We start from the raw sequence: 12,439 nt of genomic DNA, 5'->3' as shown, positions 1-12,439 counted from the left end.
ATACTTGCTGGGATTGTACTGCTCAGCGTGCACTTGTTTCTTCACTTGCTTGATTTTATATCAGACTAAAGAGTTTTTGAAAGAATATTTGTCATTTTTGTTTTTAGATGTAACGATCTGTGTAGAATAAAAACCCTGAAACAGGCTGACATTTTTATTTCATTTACTGCAGCTCATTTTTAGCTTTTTTGCATAGACTAGGACAGCGTCACCAGTTATTATATTATTGTTAAAGAGGGTAGGATTTACATCTGTATTGTACTGCTGAAGGCCTAGATGTGGAGGGATGACAGTAGTGAAATATTAATAGAGAAATATTTACATACAGTAATATTTAGAAAAGGGAATGCACAAACCGGTCCTCACCACTCGCTCCACCATCTGCGCAGGTGTAGAGGACTCTGGCTGCAACCATTATTGGACCAGGTGCAGTAGGTCAAGCATTTGGGAGTGAGGGGGGTTGTCACTGTGATATCCCCAGCGGTGGATCCGCTGCACCCTGACAGTCATTGTTACCCCCAAGCATGCCAAAATTTCAGTTTTTAGCTTGCCATATTCCTTGGCGTCTTGCAAGGCCAAGCCTTCTGGGGCTCCCCCGACAAGTATGTCGCCAGCACCTCTGCTCACTGCTCTGGCGGAAGTTTCTCCCTTTTTGCGACCCTTTCAAACACAGTCAAAAAGGCCTTTGTCATCACCCGGGGTGATTTTCTGCAGGGCTCTCCTTACTGCCTTCCGGATGGAAAAATCGTCCACTGACCTTGTCAGAGCTGTCGCCGTGCCACAAATCACCTCTGCGAGCAAATTGATTTGTTGCTGCTGTTGACGGTGCGGGTCCTGTTGATGCTGCTGCTGGAGCTGGAGCTTCTGCATAAGCAGCTTACTTGTCTCCTGTTGCGCCATTTGTTGCTGCTGCTCCCTGTGCTGTTGTAAGAATTGCAGGTGCTGCTGGTGCTGTGCCTTCTACGCTTGCACCAGAAGTTTAAGCAAGTTCTCCATTTTTGTCTGGTATCGCTTGCTTACTTGTGGCAAACTTCACCCAGGACATGCAGTACGTCTTGTAGCAGTCACACGTACTTGCAGGAACGCTGCCCGCACTTCTAACACTAATTGTGGGGTTTCTACTCACTTGGGTGCGTCGGGAGGCAAAACAGGAAGCGTTTCTATTTAAAAGTCCATTCTGGTTTATTGCGGTGTCATAAACCAGCCATAAGCAATGGAAAATAAACAGCCTTCAGTTCAGGCAAACAAAGTAAACCGTTCTTTAGGCAAAGTCTCTTGAGAACCAGTCCTAGTCACACCGTCTGGATAGCATCCAGTACACCGGCTCAGTTTGCAGATACCACATAGGAGGACCTCTTCCTCCTCACACAGAGACCATGGACTCACACAGAAACAATGGACTCCATTTTACCTTGTTAACCACACCCAGAGGTGAGGTATGTGGGTAGCCAGACCCGCCCATCTCTCCTTCTAGCCGTAAAACCTGGACCCAGATGCACCACACTATCCTCTTTTCTTCGTCTTGGCAAAAATTAGTTAAGGCCACGAAAATATATTGTGCTTAATACGGTACAAAGTTGTGGCCGAAAGTTTTGAGACTGACAAATTTTGTTTTTCACAAAATTTTCTGCTTAAGTTTTTATAATGGCAATTTGCATTAACTGTAGATTACGCTTCATAACAATCAGATGAATTTAAACAACTAATTGATTGGCATGAAAATTAACTTAATCACAAAAAGAAAAACATTGCCACTGATTTCAACTCCCACTACTAAATGACCTGCTTGCTACATAGCTTCTCCAGAGCTAACAAGAAGATCAATGAACCTATTAAGGAGGACAAGGCAGCTGGCATCACTCTGTCATGCTGATTGATTTATAAGAGCAGACTGGTTGTTATAAAAGGAGGCTGGGGCTTAAAATCATTCACTTCTACTGTCAACATGGTTACCTTCAAAGAAACATGTACAGTCATCATTAATTTGCATAGAAAGGGATTTACAGGCAAGAACATTGCTGGTCCAAGATTTCTCCTTAATCAAATATTTATTGGCTAATCAAGAAATTCAAAGAAAGACGTTTAATTGATGTGAAAAAGGCTTCAGAGTGAAAAGAAAGTCCGGCGAGTGCCAGGATAGTCTCATAAAGAGAATTCGGCTACGGGATCGGTTCAACATCAGTACGGAACTTGCTCAGGAATGGCAAGACAGGTGTCAGTGCATTTGCTTACACAGTAAAGCGAATGCTTTTGGAGTCTGGCCTGGTGTCAAGAAGGGCAGCAAAACCATTTTTCTCCAAGAAAAACATCAAGGACAGACTGACATGCTGGAAGTGGACTGCAGAGTATGGTATAAAGTTATTTTTTCTGATGAAACACTCCTCAAACTGTTTGGGACATCTGGAAGAATGATTGTCTGTTGAACAAAAAGTGAACACCACCATGAATCCTGTGTCATGCCACCAGCAAAGTATCCTCAGACCATTCATGTGTAGGAGCTTTTCATCCATGGAGTGGGCTTACTCACAATTTTGCCTCAGAACACTGCCATGAATAAAGATCGGTATCTAAACATCCTCCAAGTGCATCTTCTCCCAATGGCATAGGAGCAATTTGGTGATAAACAATGCTTTTTCCAGCATGATGAAGCACCATATCACAAGGAATAAGTGACAACTAAGTGGGTTGATGAACAAAACATTGAAATTTTGGGGGTCCATGGCCAGGAAAATCCCCAGAGCTCAATCCTATTGAGAACCTGTGATCAATACTGAAAAAGCAAATGGACAAATAAAAACACAAAAATTGTGATAATCTCCAGGCACTGCTTAGACAACAATGGGCTGTCATCAGTCAGGATTTGGACCAGAAGTGGATATTCCAGAATGTCAGGGTGAATTGAAGTAGTCTTGAAAAATAAGAGTCAACACTGTAAATATTGAGTCGTTGCATAAACTTGATGTAACTTATGAAAAACTTATAATTGCACTTCAGTAACCAGAGAAACATCTTACTAAAAGATCTAAAAACTCAATGCAGTACATTTTCTGACAACCAAAACTTGTCAGTCTGAAAACTTGGTCGCAAATGTATATTCTGCTTGCATATAAGGCAAAATCTGTTGGCCTAAAATAATTTGTGCAGTCATAAAATACCTTGCTGAAGTTATAATGTTTTTTTTGGGCTTTGCACTTGGCTTAATTGGTGAGAAATGTTTGTGGTCAGCTTTGTGGCCTGGCTGAGATTTAACCTCTAGAGAAAGGTCCGAGTTTTTTCATACAATAAACTTTGATAAACTACTTTTTCAGTTGATCAACATGAAAGAGGAAACTGAAGCAAGTCAATATTGTCGGGCAGAAATAGGAAGCTTAGAGAGGCAACCGCGCTGTCTCTGAAGTTCGCAGGAGCACAGATTGTTACTGCTCCATAGGAAGCTACTTTTCCTTCCTGCTCGGAGGAGTAAAGCATGCTCAGTGTGATTGCCAGAGCTGCAATTGTTTGATTTGACTGTAAGACATGATCATTTCATTGTGCTCCAAATAATGCCGGGTTTTCACTTGTTATTAGCTGTATAATGTGGTCTGAATGCAGGGACAGTTTCAGCACCATCAAAATAATCCTGAGTTAATAGCATTTTAGAAAACAGCAGCTGCTGAATTTGTGGAACAACTGCTGGGAAAACCATTGAAAAGCAGCTGTTTTTCGTTTAACACTAAAACGCCTAATCTGCTATTACATTCCCAGGTCCTATAGAGCAGTAAGTGCTTTATACTGCAGTATAGGCGATCGCTCCTAGATCTAACCCTAAAATATAAATGTCCAACACTCAGTGTATGTCAGGGCCCCAGGTACATTGAACATGCAGTGTATTATAAAGCCCCCCCCCACACACACTTTAGATAGCTGTCGGCTGCTACCAGACATCTCTAGAGGTGGCTTCTCTTTAGAGATTTGACATGCCGATCCATATTTCCCCCAACATAATCTGTATGGGGAAGAGTCCGGGGGCTCCCATACAGTTTTGAACCCAAGCTCGAGGTTAGTCTAAAGTGTATGGGGGTCTTAAGGTTGGAAAAACTGTCTAAATGAATATATAAAACCTATTTGTTGATCTAAATTAATGATTACTTTGGACTTATAAGGTCACTGGTCCTATTTATTGATTGACCTTTCATCTCTATATTAACACTCAAACAGGAAAAGCTGTCCTTCAGTGATTTTTTTTCATCCATTCCATTTCAGCTGGAGTCTGCTCATATCAGTATGCTGCCAGTACTATATGTGCTGAGGATGCATTTTCCACACTCATCAGCTTGCATTGCACCTGCTGTTGTTCTATGTCTTGCTGGTCCTAAACTAAAGCCAATCTCTGAATTAACTCTATATGCAGTTTAACAGACAGGAAAGCAGGAGCAGAAACATTGACGCAGTCTTACTTCCATCATTGCAGCTAGAGATAGATTAAACTTGACAACAGGCAGAAAACAGCTAGTTAGACAGCTGAGTGTTACTGAGTAGTTGGCACTTTAGAGGGCTGGGTGTCTTTAAAATGAGATGGAGTTATCTGAAAGTATAGCGACCATTTAAATTCTGTTGACGTGCAGTGTACATTTTTGTTTGTGGTGAGTTTTTTGGAGGTCAGTGGAAATGCAGTATGCTATTAGTATAGAATTGTTTCTTAGTGTTTTTCATATAGGCTTCCTACATGCATTTTCGTGCAGTCTAAAAGCCAGAATGGAAACTTTTGCATCTCCATTATTTTAATCAAGTGCAGAACCCCAAATATTGCACCTAGAATATTGAGTTTGGTATCACTTGAAAGACAAGATCCTGGCAGTAGCCTTATTAATCTAGGCACATTGAGGTACAAACGTCATTGACAGAAAAGGGGTTTAAGATTATACTAGGAATAGGTCCCTGAGAGCCGAAATCTACCGTAAATCTTTACATTAAATCTCGGCTTACCTCGGTTACTGCTGTAGTATAAAAATACCTCTCCTCACATTAGATTTAACTTGCTATTTTTACACTGCTTCTGCGGGAGAAAGTAGGCTAGCTTCATTAACTGCTCAAACTGTTTCCCAGGAAAAATCAATGCTTTTGTTTCGTCAATTTTGAGCACCGACTGATCAGCAATATTAGATTAAAATCTTATTAAATCATAAATTAAATAAATGTTATCTAGCCATTTCTGTTATCCAAATGTTGTAGTCTATAATGAATCTATACATGATATACATGTCTGTTCTATCTAAAAAACATTTAAAAGGGAACCTGTCACCGGTTTTGTTCTGTGTCGACTAAAACTATGACCTTAATCAGCACCTGTGCTGCTGTCCATCAATGGTTATTTAACCCCCTGACTCCCCCTGTATAAATCCCCCAAAATTTTAAGTGCTCCCACTCTGTATGTTAATCCTGTCAGTCCGGTCCGATGGGCCTGGTTTCTGCGGTCTCCATCCCTCCTCCCGGCTTCTCTATCCCTCGTCCCGGCTGCTGCAAGTTGTCCTCCTGCTGTAATTTACGGGGATGACGCCTTCTATGTCATCCACATAGCTGGGTGAAATCTCGTGCCTGCGCACTATGCTCTGCCCTACTGGGGGCAGAGCCTAATTCATAACGGCCCATGCGCACTTAAGTTTTCGGCTCCACCCGCAGTAGGGTAGAGCAAAGTGCGCAGCCGGTGATTTCGCCTGGCTACATCCACATAAATTACAGCAGGAGGACGGCTATCAGCAGCCGGGAGGAGGGATAGAGCAGGGATGAAGAAAACAGAAACCGGGCCAATCGGACTAGACCGACAGGATTAACATACATCGCGAGAGAACTTCAAAAAGTTTTTTTTGGTGTATGCAGAGGGAGTCATGGGGTATATAACCATTGATGGACTGCAGCGCAGGCGCTGATTAAGATCTTAGTTTTAGTTGACACAGGACAAAACTGGTGACAGGTTCCCTTTAAAGCAATGGTTCGTCTAATGTAATTGACACTAATTTTGTAATATACTTTTATTACCTAAAATAGTTTAGGTTGCAAAAAAAATGATTCACTGAGGCTACTCTTTACTAGAGCTGTCAGCAGAACACTTTTCTGTTTTAATGTCAATGGAGAAAAGAGATGGCTTTTAGGAGGCGGTCATGGTAATGATAGTTGTACTATCCGACTTCAGCCTACCCTTCCTTTAGTGCGATGCTCCACTTTGGCGTTCCTTATTGGGGAAATCATTATCACCCATTACCTAATGTCTCCATTATCGGAGTTCCTTCTTTTGTGAATTGTCTGTATGTAATAGTGCAGTATGGTGGGTTCTGCTGAGCTATATGATTGTGTTTTCTCCATTCTTACTGTGATACATTAAAGGGTTATTCCGGCTCCACTCTCTTCCCTGTCGGGTATGGTGAACTACTAACCATAGTTATTGGACTAGAAAAACTGTAGAAAGAATACATGTTTGATTGCACATTTACCAGTCCTCTGCCATAATACCATGGCACATTATCAGCTTTATATATCTTTTTGCCTATTAAAAGCTATGTTCAGCTACTCATTGTGATTATTTTCAATCCTTGAACTTTTTGGGGGGGTTCTTGCACATACTGATGTCTAGTACATTTTTGGAAAGTAATTACATTTCAGGGGCTTATGATGAAATGTCGTAACGCTTGCTCTACTATGCATTTTTATTTAGGTCAGGTGTCGTTGAATATTCATGAGGCGGCTGGTTTCTTTAGCAGTCAGTAGGTCTCAATTTCACTGATACAAACCAGTTGAATGATTCCTCTAATGGGGATTCTGGAAGCTGAATAATTTGGTTTATTCCAAAAATGTAACAGAAGAAAAATATTTATAGAGAATGTTTCTTTTCTTTTTACTGGACTGATCCATTTATTACGTAAATATATTAACCTATCCGCTTTTGTATAAATAAATGCTGTCCTAGGTTGGTCCTAATTTTAATTTCCTATATATATTTTTCATTAGACAATAAATGGTACTATTAATATTGGACATTCAGACCAAAATTTGTAATTCCATAGTTGTGGGCAGGCTCGGACTGGCCCAAAGGAGAACAGGAGAATCCTCCGGTGGGCCCCTGTCCAAGAGTGGGCCACCACCCTCTTATATGAGCAGTACTTGGCACTACAGTATATACTGAATCACTATGTACAGATAAAGGCAGTAACTTATTCATTTCACAATCTACCAAGTTCATTGTTATGTAAATTTGTGATGGAGGATAATGTCCTCCAGTGTGAGGGCTGCACGGTGGCTCAGTGGTTAGCACTGCAGCCTTGCAGCGCTGGGGTCCTGGGTTCAAATCCCACCAAGGACAACATCTGCAAGGAGTTTGTATGTTCTCCCCATGTTTGCGTGGGTTTCCTTCGGGTTCTCCGGTTTCCTCCCACACTCCAAAGACATACTGATAGGGAATCTAGATTGTGAGCCCCAATGGGGACAGTGCCCATAATGTCTGTAAATTGTCTGAATTGTAAATCACTGCGGAATATGTTGGCGCTATATAAATAAAAAGATTATTATTATTATTAATGTCACATTTGCATGTAGTTGAAAAGTGAGGTCCTGGAGTTGGTTACTTGTGGGCCCTTGGCACCTTAGTCCGACACAGGTTGTAGATCTCCTTTTAATCAAAACTGAATCACAGATGGGTACTAAGAGGTTGTAGCATTTATTTTAAAGGGAACTTGTAATCTAAGGGCAGTATGTTAAAGAGCAGGGGAAGCTGAGCAGATTGATTGTATAGGATTAAGGGAAAAAATTAGGATGGCTTATATTTTATTCATTAAAATCTCTCCTGACTTATGAGTCAAAGGGGCGGTCCTAATCAATGATTGACAGCCTTCCATGAATAAGTGTGCATACAGCGATAACTATCAATCACTGACTAAGACCGCCCCTTTACTGCTAAGCCCAGAAGGGGCAGGGAATTTAATAAATAACATATGGATTATACCAAATCTTTCCCTACAAACCTCCTGCTGTATAACATGCTTTCCATAGATTGAGCAGCATTTCCAAGCTGACAGGTTCCCTTTAAAAATGTCCACTGAAAATCCATAGCTACAAGATGATTGGTTGCTAAAGACATCTGCTAAACTTTTCCATCCATTGCACCATGTTACCAGTATCTCCAGTATAACTATTAATCTCATCATCTCCCTCATGTACTGGTAGCTTAAAGAGGGCCTGTCACAATAAGAAAAGTGGCCAGTATTTGCCCTTATTTTATTCTCGTAGGTCTCCTGAGTATTGTATTTTTTTCTTTTTGAAAATTGGCCATATGATTCCAGAGATACCGGCGTTCTCACATCATAATTATGCAGAGCTGCCTAAAGACACGCCCCCAGAGAATTGTGTGAGCCACGCCCCCTTTGTAAAGACCATACAATTACCATGATGGGAGCACTAAATAAAAAGGCCCATATCTCTGGAACTGTGTGACAGATTTTTTTAAAAAAAGAAAAAAGCAGAATACTCAGAAGAGCAGCAGAAATAAATTTAGAGCAAAATCTTGGCACTTTTCACTTGGTGACAGATCCTCTTTAAATTGTGTATTAACATCAGATTTGCTTGGGGTGCAGATAGAAGGTTAAGATGTCTCTCCTAGTAAGTGTCACTGATCTGTCTAAGCTTCTGTGTGTTTTTTTTTTTACTGGTAAGAGGAGTAACCTCCCTGGTTGCACATAACAGAGTCCGTTTCCATATTATCAGGAGTATTAAATAGCACTGGTGTGGAGCTTGGGTTGCCAAGCCTTCTCTGCTTTACCCATAAGAAATCCTTTTGAACCAGCAAAACTATTACTAGTAAAGAAAGATATTGCCATGCAAACAGAAAAAACTGCCGAAAAAGCTTCTAGTAAATCCCGAACATGTACCAATTCTGTTTCTGGAAGGATCTATAGAGCTATTTTCTAAGCCTGCAGAGAGGTATGATATTGTGAAATATCAAACTGTTATATAATTGATTGTTTCTGAGGCTCATACCTTAGTTCTTTTTAAGTGTAGTTTTTTTTATAGTTGTGAAATCTAAAAACTGATATTTAGTTGTCATCTTTTATTTATTATGTAATTTATCTGTGTAATGTTAGGAAAAAAAATCTTAAAAATGTCCAGCAATATATTTTTTTTTTTAGAACTTTCTGATCTAAAATTTCTTTTTTCACTTCAGTGTCATTACAGGACATCACAATGAGGAAAGCGTTCAGAAGCTCCACTATACAGGATCAACAATTGTTTGACCGTAAAACTTTGCCAATCCCTCTTCACGAAACCTATGAATTGTGTGAACATCCTCCTCCTCTCAATATACTGACACCTTACAGGTATGTATGCTTTGGTGTGCAGCAGTATATATATTGGAAATATCAGTAAAAGTGCTGCCCCTACTTGTGAATATGGCATTTGACCCAAAACATAGTTTACCAAATTCTATTTGCCAAGGAATATAGAGGAGTTAACACCCCGTTAGTAAATTAGTACGACATGTCAAGTCCTTATGATTCTGAGCCTGGGATTGGCTGCAGCTACAGTCGGTACGGAAAGTATTCAGACCCTTTTAACTTTTTCACTCTTTGTTTCATTGCAGCCATTTGGTAAATTCTAAAAAGTTCATTTTTTTTCTCATTAAAGTACACTCTGCACCCCATCTTGACTGAAAAAAAACAGAAATGTAGAAATGTTTGCAAATTTATTCAAAAAGAAAAACTAAAATATCACATGGTCATAAGTATTCAGACCCTTTGCTCAGTATTGAGTAGAAGCACACTTTTGAGCTAGTACAGCCATGAGTCTTCTTGGAAATGATGCAACAATGAACTTTTTAGAATTTACCAAATGGCTGCAATGAAACAAAGAGTGAAAAATTTAAAGGGGTCTGAATACTTTCCGCACCCACTGTATAAGTAGGGGTGGATTGCTTTATTCCTTTCCTTGCTCTCTTATCTCCCTCTCAGGGACAGCTAGCGCTCATTGTCTGTACATAGAAAGCTTCTATTCATTCTGTGATTTGGAGACAGTCATAGAATCAGTGACAACTTGACAATGCTATGATTTCTGGTGAAAATCTGGGGGCCAGGGATAAAGAACAGTTCAATTATAAAGTATAGTTCCTATATAACTAGTGCTATAAAATGTATCTGGCAAAGCCAAGTAATCTTTTCCCTTTTGTAATATCTGCCTAAGCCAGAACATACTGTGTAATGTTGGCTTTGGATTTTTTTCCCTCTTATTATTTTGTACCCTTTTCATATATGCCCAGAGATCCTCATCGTGGTCATTCTCCAGTATCAGTAAACTGGTTTTTAAACTAGAGGAAAATTATAAAAAATGTGATTCAACTGATGGAATCTTACAATTTAGATAGGAAATGTTCACATTTGCCATGTTATAAATTGAAGGACTATCATGACTAGTGGGAGTTAAAGGGGATGTCCACTAATTCTATATTGATGGCCTATCCTTTGGCTAAGTCATCAATTTCATATCTGTGCTGTGCGACACCTGAAACCCTCCACTGACCATTTAACTCTTCTCGGTGCCGCCGGCTGGATATGATTAATTGCGGCACCAAGAAAACTGTATAGTGGCCACAATGTGGTACTGCAGATGCACTCCTATTTATTTTAATAGAGGTGGATCTGCAGTTGACTGATTGTGCTGTGAGGTTCCGCAACTGAGCACATCTTGCCACCGCCAGGAACAGCTGATCGGTGGGAATGCTGGGTGTCATACCGGGTGTCTGAGATTGATGACCTGTCCTAAGGATAGGTCATCAATAAAAAAGTACTGGACAACCCCTTTAATATAGAAGTTTATTTTCCATGCCATACCCCATGGGTTCTAGACATTAGATTTCTTGCAGCATTAAAGGCGTATTCCCATCTCCAAGATCCTATCCCAAATACTAATATTAGCAAATACAAAACTACTCTAATTAGAAATGTAGTATAGCTCTTCTGATAATCTGTGTCACTTACCCCATGTGCATGGCATTGCAGTAGCTTAAGTATTCATGGTTACAACCACTAACAACTAACAAACTGTCTCTATGTGAGTGGTCGTAACCATGGATACCTAAGTTACTCCAATGCCCTGCACATGGGGTAAGCGACATTGCTTATCAAAACAACTATAGTACATTTCTAACTGGAGGTATTTGTTATTATTATTATTATTACACCTATTACATATTGAGATAGGATCTTGGAATACCTTTTTAAGGATTGATGTATTCAGATTATATGGCCTGGCTTCAACATCAAATGCTGTATTTTCCTAATGCTGAAACTGTGCCCGTGACTTACTACTAATGCTTGGTAATTGCTCACAGAAGATACACACAATCTCACCTTTACAGATGTATATTGTTGCTAAAATGAAATACATGTACTGGATTTTTGCAGGGAAATCTACAGAAAGTAATCCAAACCGAATTTTGCAATTTTTTATGCTGATTTGCTTCTGGGAATTTCCCAAAATAAAAAAAAGACCCACTGCTTCCCTTAGCTGGTGCATTTTTGGTAACACTATCTTCGTCACTCACTGGTGTCTTTACACCTAGCCTCCAACAATGATACAGAAACTGTTATTGGAGGTGTCATTGCTGGAGCTTGTTGTGCAGAGGCCGGTGAGAAACAAGGAAGCATGGTTACAAAAGTGCCAGGGTAGCCGAGTATTCTGTCTGTTTTGAGTACTGTTTTTTTTAATAATTGTTGTTTTGAACTTTTAGATTTTGCTGCAGATCCACATGGGGTCTACAGTAAGATCTGCACAAAAAATCTACTTATGGACACTGAAAGTTCACTACAGATCAAAAGGAAAATTTTCACATCATGTGAATAGAACATGTACAAATCTCATAAACCTATCTGCTACTGTATTCTGCAGCAGATTTTCTGCCCCAAAATTCAGAAGGAAATTTTTCAGCTGTTCAGTTACTTCTAAGTCTCTGAGTGCAAAATATTATGATAGTTTTATAGTTGTAAAGGTTTAAAAAAGACACCGGTCCATCAAGTACAAATTATTACCCTAACACGTTGATCTACAGGAAGCCAAAAACCCCTTGGGGCAGACTTTGGTATAGAAAAGATAATTTTCTGCACTGTCCCATCAAATATTTGTACATTGTAATTGGGTCACCCTGTGAGACATTATTTTTTTCCCCAATCTGAATAACCCCAAGTTTGATAACCTTTCTTGGTATTGAAGTCCACCCTTTTCCCTTAATAACCTTGGTTTGTCTTTCTTGCACCCGCTCTAGTTCAGTTATGTCCCTCTTATACACTGAAGCCAAAAATTGTATTCTAAGTGTGGCTGTGCTGGTGACTTGTATAGGAGCAAAGCTACATTCTGTATGTACATTGATACCTTTTTAATGTAGCTGTAGGAGAATTTTTAAATAACCATGATGTCCGCAGGATGG

At 39.9% G+C, this 12,439-nt stretch overlaps 1 protein-coding gene across 4 annotated transcripts in view; it reads left to right on the top strand.

Moving 5' to 3' along the window:
• The window catches only part of WASF1 (WASP family member 1), a 118,526-nt gene that overhangs the window by 91,394 nt on the left and 14,693 nt on the right, over positions 1–12,439 (top strand). For all 4 annotated transcript variants that reach the window (XM_073675851.1, XM_073675849.1, XM_073675850.1 and 1 more), the window contains one exon: positions 9,188–9,341. In XM_073675851.1, the coding sequence (XP_073531952.1) occupies positions 9,208–9,341 (134 nt within the window). In that variant the 5' untranslated portion in view covers positions 9,188–9,207. The remainder of the gene's footprint in view (positions 1–9,187; positions 9,342–12,439) is intronic.

This window comes from Phyllobates terribilis, unplaced genomic scaffold (genome assembly GCF_046119375.1).
Source record: "Phyllobates terribilis strain yellow unplaced genomic scaffold, ASM4611937v1 Scaffold_3__8_contigs__length_932513732, whole genome shotgun sequence".
Taxonomy (NCBI): domain Eukaryota; kingdom Metazoa; phylum Chordata; class Amphibia; order Anura; family Dendrobatidae; genus Phyllobates; species Phyllobates terribilis.
This window is presented reverse-complemented; position numbering and strand designations above follow the sequence as displayed.